Here is a 12,564-nt window from a genome sequence, read left to right on the forward strand (position 1 = left end):
AAGCTGCTAATTTTATTTCTTTAGTGATATGAACATTCAGAAATATGAAATGTAGATGGTAAGATCCGGTTACAGAGCTGGTGTGGCAGAATTTTTAGAATTTAATAACACATCGAGCAACAAAATCTAGAAATGTCAAAATTTTAGAATTTAGAACAGGCATTGGAAGCAGAATTTAGAAAGGCACCAGGCAGCAGAATTTAGGATCAACAGAGATTGTATCATGTGGGAAAATGTCCCGTATATGACGCATTAAGACATGTTAGATGAATCGTTTAAATTGTCAGTTTTCAATTTCTTTAATAAAAAAATTCTTTTCTATAATGCCTGTCCATATGATAAGATTAGAAGCATTTTTGATATTTTATGCGTGTCTAGTGAAAAGAAGAGAAAATAAAGGGAAGATAAAAATGTTAAGAAAAAGATTCTAGTATCAGAAGTAAAACATTCAACTATTGTGTTTTCATTGTTCTTCCAGACGTTCTCCAAAAAGTAAGGAATTATTGATTAATACCATAGAGACATTTTTCAATTTTTCATTTTACCACATTTTTCTGGAATCTTACAGAAATCTTGCCTTCAAATCTTTCTTAACTTTCCAAGCTGCAATGTCTACAATCTTAAAGAAAAATTACCCCTACTAATTCCGTAATAGCAAAAAGCCATAAATATTTTGAAAAAAATATATATATACAGTAAAAGTCTTTAATCTGGAATGATCTATAATCCAGACCTCAAAGCTCAAACTTTCTGCGCATGTGTCAACGCATAATGCATTGATGCATGTGCATATGCATTTACGCTTGCACATAATATGTTTACGCATGCGCGTTTAATGTATAACGGACGGTATAAGCTAAGCTAAAATTATCTAATTATCTATTTCAGGTAATGTTGCAGATTGCATTGTTCCTTAATCTTCGAATTGGATCCGGCTTATTATTTTTTGCAGACTGTTAGAGCAATTTTATAAAAGCTGGAACTTTCGGTTATGTAAAAAAGAATTTCTGATTATGGAGCTGCCAAAGGATCTACAAAACGAAAGCATGTTTCGATGTCGATCAAACAAAAGTGGAATTGCTGCAAAAAATGGATAAAGGCATATCCTTTGTTTCTCTAACCTTTCCAAAACCTATCAATTTTATGCTGCTCTGTGTGGTGAGGGGGGGGGGGGTCGCGACGCTCAATGAATTGGAAGTTGATCTATCAGCACTATCCTTATCGTCAGGGCAGATGTTTTTATTTATTTGACTTATAATTCCTTACTAAATGTAGTATTTCCTCTCGATGTACTCCGTCTATGATATGATTTAAATCAAATTCCTTGTCATTATAAATATCACGAATACACATCAAATAGTTTTCTGGTTGCAATTTTCTAATTTGGACTATGCGTAATGTATGCTTTACGCACGCGCGCATTGAAAGAAATGTTTAATAAAGTAAGCAAATAAATATTAAACTTTTTTTTTTTTTAAATTTTGATACCCTTTAGATCATAATTGCTCTTTATTTCAGTATTGTATCAGTATCAGTATTTCCCATTTACAATTAATCACTATTAGTCAGTATTGAATGAGTATTAATATCAATAAAAGTGTTGTATGAGTATCAATATCAGTAACGTGTATCAGTAACAATACTTAACTGATATTAATACTCATACAAGAGTATTAATATCAGTTAAGTATTGTATGAGTATTAATACTAGTAAAGTATTGTATATGCATATTTGCTCGTGCATATATCGCATGAGCAATAAAAACAGTCTTACAATCAGTAAAGTATTGTATCACTAATATATCAGCCTTGTATCAGTAGTGTATCAGTTATATTTCATCAGTAATGTACAAGTAATGTAACAGTAGAACATTGATCTATGATATTTTAATTCTCATTTTTCTTTTTTTTGGGGGGGGGGATCTCTGTAACGTATAATTTCGTGGATTTATTTACCGACTTGTGCAAAATCATTCCCATTTCATCAGTATTAATATTCAGTTTTATATCAATGTATCAGTAATGTAGCAGTATTAATCAGTGTTAATATCAGTACCAGTATTATATCAGCCTTTAATCAGTTCTGCATCTGTCATATTTGCATCAGTAATATACCAGTAATGTATCTTGAATATTAATCTGTAACTCTGTAACATGTTATATTGTATGTCTTGTCGTGCATGTTGATTACCTTTCAGGTGGCATTATGTATCTTCAAGGGGTGCTATAGATAGTACAAGAAATGTAACAGTAGAACATTCGTGATATTTTAATTCGCAATATTTTGAGTCTCTGTAACGTATTATTTCGTGGATTTATTTACCGACTTATGCAAAATCATTCCCATTTAATCAGTAATAATATTCAGTGTTATATCAATGTATCATTACTGTAGCAGTATTAATATTAGTATTATATCAGCCTTTTATCAGTTCAGCATCTGTCATGTTTGTATCAGTAATGTACCAGTAATGTATCTTGAATATTAATCTGTAACTCTGTAACATATTATATTGTATGTCTTGTCGTGCACGTTGAATACCTTTCAGGTGGCATTATGTATTTTGAAGGGGTGCTATAGATAGTGGTGCTATACTAATTAACCATTTGATAAAGGGATAGTGCCCACGTCCTCCGTTCTCTCTCTCTTTATTTCAGAAATTACGGTTTCATATTTTTAATTTTATAATTTCTGCATGCCATTTTACCAGATTTAAACTGATGATCTATAATTCGGAAAAACCCGATAATCCGGAATCGCAAAAGTCCCTACAAGTCCAGATTAAAGACTTTTGACTGTATAGTTATATATCGAACGAAAAAGTGTAAAATTAATTTTATAGAGAAAACTGATGCATATTCTGAGAATTCTGAATATTCCGAGACAATTACATGAGAACACTCTTACCATGAAAAAATTAAAAAGACATTTTTAATTAATTACATAGCTATTCTGCTTTTTCTAAGAACTGTTTCATAAATTGTGCTTTATAGCATTTATACCTTGCTTATTTTTCAAATTCAAAATCTTGTATAATAAGTGGCCAAAATGGAACTTTATAATACAACAGCAAAAAATAAAATACTTTATTCTAATGTTATTTCTTAAATGTAATTGCAATATATTACCATTATTTTAATGAAATTTATCAATGTTACAATGTTCTAAAAAAGTCGTCGAAAAATTCTCAGATCTCGGTATTAAAAATTTTCTATAGAAATTTATCTTAAAATCGCCAAAATGTTGCTAAGTCACCAAATTTAGAGCAATTTAATAAAAGAATTCACATCCCCAAAAGCCTAAATTTGTTTAAGAGCTCTTCACTAGAAAAAATGAAATAATTTCGAAATGCTTGTGTTGCACTTCTTGCTCAGAAACTCTATCCCACCATTTATATTAGAAATAGGAACAATTTATAACCCATGAACGCATTCACCTATTCAAAAGATAACAATATTTGTCAGCGAATTGCAAAAAATATTCCTCCAAAATGCTAATTCACACTCAAAATGGCAATCGAAAAAACAGACAGAAATTTCAAATTAAAAGTAAGGATCTTCTGCCGATTTTGGCCGAAATTAAGGACTTTTAAGGACCAAAAATTGATTCCAAAAAAAATTAAGGACTTTTAAGGATCTTAAGGACTGTACGAACCCTGGTTTTAACGAAAGTTTACCGGCAACTGCAAATATCGTCTGTGAAAACAATTTGTGTTGGTGTGTTTAATCATATTTTGTCAAACAATTTGGATTTTTGGCATTTGAAAGAAAAAGACTTGCTTCAGAACAAAGTTGTGAAATTCGTAAAATAATATCATTAAGTACAAGGTGTCTGAAATGGAACTATCAAACTACCAGATTAGAACCATCATTTACTTCCAGTTCTGTTGCAAAAAGTCAGCTACAGAATGTCACCAAATCATGCATACCAGCTATAAGTACTAATTTTGCATTATACGACAACATTTTTGGTACCTAAAGTTCAAAAACAAAGACTATGACATTCAAGAAGGAGAGTGCTCTGGCCGGCCTATTGATGTTGATGAGGCCAACCTGCAAGAAATTGTGGAAGAAGATCAGTATGCAACCACTCGAGAGCCTGCTTAGACATTAGTGTCAAAAAATGCAAACTGAGAAAACCCAGTTTAAAGAATGTAAACTATCTAAAAGGTCATAAATCATTTTAAATTTCTTAAATATTTTATTCTGAATTTCAATAAATATATATATATTATAAAACTAGTGCTATTCAATTGGTTAATATAAACATAAATTACAAGCTTTTATTTAAAATCTTTGTAAAACATGTTCAAAACAATTTTAATAAATGAGTTAATTATAATATATTTTCTAAAACATTTATAATCAATATTAAATCATCTATAATTAATAATATTAATTTGTCGTGTTATTAATTTTTTCAAAAATCAAAGTTTGAAATTTTAACAGCTACAAAGCATTTTATTTAAAAGTACCATTCACCAGCATATGCGATTGCTTTTCTTCTTTTAACCATTTGGTCTCATATATAAATTGCATCTCAAATTAATTTAGGTGTATTTTAATTAATTAAAGAGTTAAACTCTGATGATGTTCTATTATAGCAGTCAATGTCCCCCCCCCAAAAAAAAGTAAGCAAACGTTAAAAATCTACCAATCCGATTCACATTTGTGACATCATTGCAGTGGCTTATGGGTTAAAAGATGGAAGATGATATGCATCTGAACTGGTCCTGAAGGCGAAATTGCTTCATACCCCCATTTCTCCGTAATACAAACAGTGGCTGTGCAAAAGAAAGTTGCATGTGAATGGGGCTAAAGTGTAAAATAGTGCTTCCCAAACATTTTAGTCTTGTGATCCATATGCATCTAATTTATATCTATATACCTCTAAATACTTTGAAGAAGGGAAGAAACAAAATCCAAAAGAAAATAGTGTAATAGCGAAGTAATATAAATAAAGATATATAACTATTAAATACATACATTCAAAATAAGGGTAGGAGTATCTAAACAGCAGAAAGGAAGACAAGATATTCTGTCTTTGAAAAGCTACAAAATCTAAAAATGATTTGCAATACATAAATTTTAAAATATAATACATACCGAGATTCAATCATCATGGCAGCTGCTTGCACTAGCAAACGCATCTGATGGTCAGTGTTGTATGCTCTGGCACATGCAACATTTTCCAGAACTGCCTCATGTGACAAATTATATCTAAAAAGTACACATCATTGAAAAGGGATAAAAAATAATTTTGAGATTTCATACATAAAATTTTAAATGAATTATTGCATACTAGCCTTGTTAAAAAGCAATCATTAAAATGCATTGGCTATGCAAGGTCCCACAATCTTTCCATATATAACACACTAATTTATCTACATGCAAATTTGCCTTGCTATGAATTGTAAATGCATGTATGATATTGACAGAATGAAATCAATAAAACTTTATATAATGTTGAAATTCTTTTTCATATTAATCTTTCCAAAAAAATTTAAATTCTTATATCAGGAAATATAATGCTCATATTTGGTATCCCTTGATAAAAAGAGAGCTCATAATTATATTATGAGCAAAGATGTCTCTCTTTCATCCCCACAAAACATTTTTAACTTTACACTTGTAAGGTATTTTCTCCCTCCTTACTGCATGCCTTCATGGTGCAATGGGAAAGCATGTCTGGCTAGCAATCAGAAAGTCCATGGTTTGAATCCTGGCAAAGGCACTGTCCATTTTTCATGTCTCTTTCTTTTATGAAAACCGTACTGACTCTACAATCTTAATTATACAATATCAGGACTTTCTTCACAACATGCTTTGGTCATATTTAAAAAAAAAAAAAAAAAAGCTATAAATGCTCAATAAAGATTAACATTTATGCTGAAATAATAATAATAATTTAATTCATATAGAGGTGGATTCCTAATGTGATGTGGTAACTAGTACATACTATTTTCAGGCTTCACTTCCCTTACAAATGTACAGATAAACCATCAGTTATTGCAATTATGTATTTGCTTTTCTTACCGCTTGAAAATTTAGATTGTAAGAGGAAGTGCAAAAAATGGAAAAGCTGAAGCAGTTTTAACTTTGATTCACTAACATCTGTGATAAAGATTCAAATAATTAAAACTTCAAAAATGTAATGAAAAGGACATGGTTAATAATAATAATAATAACAAGCTTAATGGTGAAAATATGAGTTAAAACAAACTTATGATATGAAAAACAGTTTACAAATGCATGCCATCTATTATCAGGATTCAATTACTGAAAAATATGAATGATTAAATAAAAACTCTCTAAGAATTTCCATCTTGATTTATATATAATTATATTGGCACTTTTCTGTTATCGGGACCATATTCACAAATGCACGTATGTATGTATGCATGCACATATGCATGTATGTGTACAAACACACACATATATTTCTGAATTTGGTCTCAATAGCGTAACATTTTGCCTTCCCATATTTTTAAAGCCAGATTTTACCATAATAGCATACAGATACCAGCTGGTATTAAGAATTTGATGGCCAGGGTATCTCCACCAGTTAAGTTAGACCTACATATTGACCAATGAAATAATATTTAACTGCAGACATTGACCTTTACAATATGTAAATATAATATTTACCGCTTACAGGTAGCTATCAGTCTTTCAGGTCGTAAAGTTCCTTCTGTATCAATATACAGACATTTTCCTTCTCCTCCATTATAATCTATTGGCAGCTAAAAATAAATTTCATGTTAAATACAGAATGATTTGTGTTTACAGCAAGTATGGCAAGAATTTAATAATCATTTTGATGCTTTTTGCATACCAAAGGAAGTCACATAGAACACTGGGAGAGGGGAAAAAAAAAAAAAAAAAAAAAAAAAAAAAAAAAAAAAAAAAAAAATAAGATCTTTTATTTCATGTACTACTTCTCACTTTGCAGCAATAATGAAAATAGGCAAATAACTTTCAATAACCCTAAATACTAATTATGATGATATAATTATTCGCTCACATGATACTTTTCTATCACATTAAATATGTTAAAAATCATCCCCCTCACACTAGGCTCTTGCTAATTTTGCTTTTGCAACAGAAGCCTGAACCCAGCTGTCATTTCACTGTCTCTGAGGTGCATCATGTTGTGTAGAATTATATTGCACCACAAGAGACAACAGACAAAGTTTTCATAATTTGTTTATGTTTAGTTTAAATTAAAGTAAGTTATTTAATGATTAATCAAACATTTTAGAATTATTTTAAAGAAATGTCAGTCTAGTAATTTATAATCTGTCATTATATTTGAGTTACAAAGTGCAACCAACAAAAAATGTCTTGTAGGTACCAAACTTTAGATTTCAGAAAATATTAATGATAACAATAATTTTGAAAATTTTTTCCTTTGCAACATTTTTCTTCTCCTTTATGTATGTTTTGATAAATATTTAGTAAGTGAGATTTAAAATTTATTTAAAATATTTTTCATTTTGTTAAAAAATTCTGGCCAATCAGCTGTTTTTAGTTGTAGATTGTAAATTCAGTCTGAATGCAATTTGAGACCACTGGTCCACTATGACTTATGTACATCTTGTAACTAATACACAAGAACTTTCTGCTATTCAAACTCCGTTTTCACCTTTTCGTCGAAAGGACTTTTTTAATAATAAACTTGCACCATTTATTATCTATGTACTAAAATTTACTCTTTGATTCCTTAAAGAAAATCAATAATAAGGGGGAAATACACCTATCAAGCAAAGTATGTAATCTTGCTGACACTAAAACCCATCAAATTTGAAGGTCAAAATTGCTGCTCATCTAATGTACACATACACATGCCCTGGTTGTCATATAAATATATTTTGACAACATCATATGTTGCCTGTTTTGGTGACTTAGTACATTGTCTTGCAAATATTTTTCAGGAGATGTGGATAATCAGAAAGTACCTAAAAAAGTCCCCATTAGAAAATTCTTCACAAGTCTTTTTTTAAAAAAGTTTGAAAACTAACAATGTATTCATACAAATTATTTTCTAAAAATGTTCATGAAGAAATTTAGAAAAATATTTCAGAAGATAAAATTTACAAAATAGCAGATAGGATGCACGATAATTATCCTTCAAAGAAAAATTCAAGTACTGTATAACAAAATATTGCATAATTTATAAACAGAAGCTTTAAAACATGAAAAATGAAGTATAATTCAAATCCTTAACTTCAAATCATAAAAGCTGAAATTTAATATACAGTGGAACCTCGAGATACAAATTTAATTCTTTCCAGCATTGTCCTATACCGAATTTCTCGTATCTAGAAACAAACTTCCCCACTCAAAATAATGGAAATCCAGTTAATCCGTTCCACATCCCCAAAAATATTAACATAAAAATCAATTTTTGTAATAAATAACACTCATAAATAATATAACCGTAGTTTACTTTTATGAAGACTCATAACTGGTGATAGGGATGTGGGAAGATGAAACGGGTTACTTTGGGGAATAGAGAGTCCCCCTCTGATTCAGGAAGGCTCTCTCTTCTTAGGAATTTTACCAAACTGGAAGCAGGTTCTGTGTCAGAATCCTTTAACTTTTTTTATTGCAGGTTGTTTTACCAAAACTTATCTAATAACCCTTGCTTCTGTCTCCTTTTTAAGAGGCCTCTAAAATGCGACACTATACTGTCATTACACAAGTTCAGGGTCCACCCACACACTGCTTTATTAGGGTGATTTTCTTCAAAGAAAGTTCCTACTTTGTCAAAACTTCTTAAATTTTACTGGAAGAAAGGGCCTCATCTCCTGTTCCCTCCTCTCCTATCGAAAGCTCTTCTACCACCTCTTGCTGCTCCTTGAGAAGTTCTTTAAGTTCGTCCGTTTAAGCTCTTCACTATGCTCCTCCATTAATTCATCCAGATCAGCACCATCCACATCCAGATCCATACTTTTCCCCAGAGATACACTTTCTTCGACTAGCTGCACTGTGTTGCCCACAGGTTGAGAAATGAAACCTAAGTCAGTAATACCCTGAGGCCACATTTTTTCCTAAGTTGAATTCAGGGTCCTCACTGAGACATCTCCTCCCAAGCCTTACCAATGAGGTTTAAACAATTTAAGATGAAGTGATCCTTCCAAAATTCTCTGAGGGTCACACTTATATTTGTAGCCACTTACAAGCACCTTTGACGCAAGGCCTTCGTGTACAGCTTTTTTAAAGTTAGAAATAACTTACTGGTCCATGGGCTGGAGAAGTGGAGTGATGTTGGGAGGAAGAAACTTGACTTTTATGAAGTAAAACTCCTCAAGAAAATCACCTTCAAGCCCTGGAGGATGTGCAGGAGCATAATCACGGACGAGCAAAACCTTGAGTGGCAACTTATTTTTGTGAAGTTATTTCTACATTGAGGAACCAAAAACTTCATTGACCCACTCGATGAAAAATTGCCATGTTACCAAGGCTTTGCTATCGGCTTGCCACATCACATTCAGTTGGTTTTTCAGTACCTTCCTCTTCATCAAAACTCGTGGATTTTGAGTGGTAGATGAACAATGGCTTGATTTTACAATATTTACTTGTATTGGCGTAAAACAAGAAGGTAAGCCTATCTTTCATTGGCTTGTGGCCAGGCAAAGATTTCTCGTCTTGCGTGATGTAGGTCCTCTTTGGCATTTTCTTCCAAAAAGGACCTGTTTCATCATAATTAAATAATTGCTGGGGAAGAAAGCCCTCACTAGTAATATACTATAGGAACTGTGGCCTAAATTTATCAGCAGAAGCTATATTTGCGCTCATAGCCTCTCTATGTCGCGCAACACTGTGAACAACAGTTCTGTTTTTAAATTTTTCAAACCGTCCACAGCTTGCCTTAAATGCCATCTCATCTTCAGTTGACATACCTGGTGTTTTTCGGAGAAGGTCCAAGTATAGATTCTTAGCCTTAGCACACATGATAGCTTCAGACACCGAATTGCCTTTTAAGTGCTTTTCATTAATCCACACCAACAACAGCTTCTAGGAATTTTGGATGGTGCTTGGAGCTAACAGTAACTCCTTTGGCCACATCAAGTTTCTTAATTTCTTCCTTTTTCTTCAGCATAGTGCAGATTGCCGATATCGAATGGCCGTAAGTCTTCGCTAATTCCATCACTCTAACACCATGCTTATGTTTATCTATGATTTCTTTCTTAATTTCAATAGCCATGGCTTCCTTCTTTTTCTCTGCAGCAATATGCTTGAGGCAACAATCTTCTTAGGAGGCTGCGCGAAATAATTATTTTCAAGTTAAATGTAAAAAACAATTAACTCACAAGCACACAAACATATTGATCAAAGAACAGTGAGATCTGACGAGGGGATTCCCCGAGTTGAGCCGGGCAGGGAAATGGCACCACGCATACCAACAGCCTAGCTCATTGCTCGAATTTCTCATATATAGAGGTGCTCATATTTCGAGCTTCCACTATACAAAATTAACAGTACTGAAAAAGTTAAAACACATAAGCAAAACCCATCAATAGTAATTCAATTATGTATGAAAATGAAAACATAGGTTTTATCAGAAATGTATGATGCAGCATATTTACTTGACAAGTAACTGCCAGAGTGTGGCATAATTGAGTTTTACCAGTTCGAAACTCTCCAAATATTTCAGTAATTGAACCAGTTTCAATACCACCTGCAGAAAATAATAAAATAGAAATATTTGTATTCAAAGTGAGAAATATATTTCATTAAACTAATAAAAATTTAACACCCTTTCAAACAACATTTAATGTTTCAAAATATGTAATTTCAATTTCATGCATGCACAGTTAATGCGAGATTTTCATGAAATGATAACAGCCAAATGAAAATATTACACAGTCTTAAGTTAAGGGGAGTTGCTCAAGATAAGGGCAATTTAACAAATGTAGCATTTTAAATGGATACTTTTATGGAAAACAAATTGTATCAAAATAGAAAGAATGCTCTAACATATCTTCCTGCTTTGATGTTGGTGGATGAAAGTCACTTTTAGTATAATCAGAATAATATTATATTAATTGATAATTAAGATTACTTGATGATTTTTCGTTACTTATTTATTAGCACAACTACCTTGGCTATGTCTGGCAGTTATTTACTGTACAGAAAGGTGATTCGGTAAATTTTTGGATTGCAACTTTCAATGGGTATGGTTACCTAAAGAACTGTTATGTGCATGGTTGCCAGAGTTTGGTCGACTTCTGAAAATTTACCGATTTTGGTTAGAGTAAAATTAAAGGTGCCCCTCGGATTATCGCTATGTTGTTGTTTCATTTATCGCTAAGTTGTTGTCTCATTTATGGCAACCTGAGTAGTTGAATGCTATAGAAACCCTATTATAACGTAATTGGTTGCGGTGAATTTGAATCATGGGAAAAAATTTGGAAAGTGTGTGTGTCGGATTTTGAGTAAGGGCTTGTGTATGTTGCATAAGTACATTGTTATTTTGTGGTTTACATGGTAAAATGACTGAATGTGGTAAGATTAACTTGAAGTTTCTGTATGATTTGGAATGAAAGGGAAAAAAGCATTAATTGAAATCGGATATTTTTTCTTCTTATTTTTGACAATTTATGTGGCGACGCCAGTATACAGATTTTAGTTCAGTTTAGGAAGTGTTTGGATGCTGTTAAGGAATTTTGTTTGACTGAAGATGCGTAAATTCGCAAATAAGGTGAGTGGATATTTCCTTCAAGTAGTGCTAAGATGAATTTCCTTTTTTATATTATTTCATTGTTTGATTTAAAATGTAGTTTATTAATATTATATATTTTTGTTGGCTGCTCCTTTGACTTTTTAAGGGAATATAGATCAATGTGTACAGGAACAAAGTTAAGGGAGTGCGCAATGCCTATTATGTGCAATTCTCTGATGATATTTTTAAAGTGAATGTGTACATGGATACCGAGTTTGTGCAATTCTTTGACTTGTTATTTTGTGTTTGTGTAGCAGAGGTCGATGTGTACATGGATAGCGAGTTTGTTCAGTTCTTTGACTTATTATTTTGTCTTTGTGTAGCGGCTATTTTGGGGGGCACCCGTAAATATATTTTTACCGTGATTTCTACTAAGGTGATTGTGATAATACATAAGTACCGATTTGTCTTCTGCAAAACTTATATAGCAGGAAAACTCTGGGAGAGGGATAGACATAAGCAATTAATCAAGATGTGACATAATACCACATACCACAGAAATAGGAAAATGCCACTGGAATTAAAAGCTTTTAGAATCAAAGAAATTTAAAAAATTAACTTTTGTTTGCACTTTGAACTTTTTTGACATCTGTACATTTTTGTTTAAAACCTTTCAGTTTCATTTCTTTTTATCTTTTTGAAAAGTCTAAAAAATTAATTTTTCAACATCTACATTCTTCTTTAATATTTTCTTATTTTTAATACAACATGTGACACATTTTGCTAATGACAGAGGAGATATGGATTTTTCTACAGTTTATAATTATTGATACACTGCAAGAGGTAAAATGCTATCAAATAATTAAAACTATATAAAGAAACATCCTACATAATTT

At 31.7% G+C, this 12,564-nt stretch overlaps 1 protein-coding gene across 1 annotated transcript in view; it reads right to left on the reverse strand.

The window, feature by feature from the left end:
* Window positions 1-12,564, reverse strand: part of spn-A (RAD51 recombinase homolog spn-A) — a 50,262-nt gene that overhangs the window by 19,844 nt on the left and 17,854 nt on the right. Inside the window, exons 4-6 of the mRNA XM_035374626.2 lie at window positions 10,593-10,684; window positions 6,649-6,743; window positions 5,107-5,220 (exon numbers count right to left, since the gene is read on the reverse strand). Of these exons, the coding sequence (XP_035230517.1) occupies window positions 5,107-5,220; window positions 6,649-6,743; window positions 10,593-10,684 (301 nt within the window). The remainder of the gene's footprint in view (window positions 1-5,106; window positions 5,221-6,648; window positions 6,744-10,592; window positions 10,685-12,564) is intronic.

Source organism: Stegodyphus dumicola, chromosome 1, assembly GCF_044657685.1.
Source record: "Stegodyphus dumicola isolate Sdum_Otavi_A_Nest chromosome 1, ASM4465768v1".
Classification (NCBI taxonomy): Eukaryota; Metazoa; Arthropoda; class Arachnida; order Araneae; family Eresidae; genus Stegodyphus; species Stegodyphus dumicola.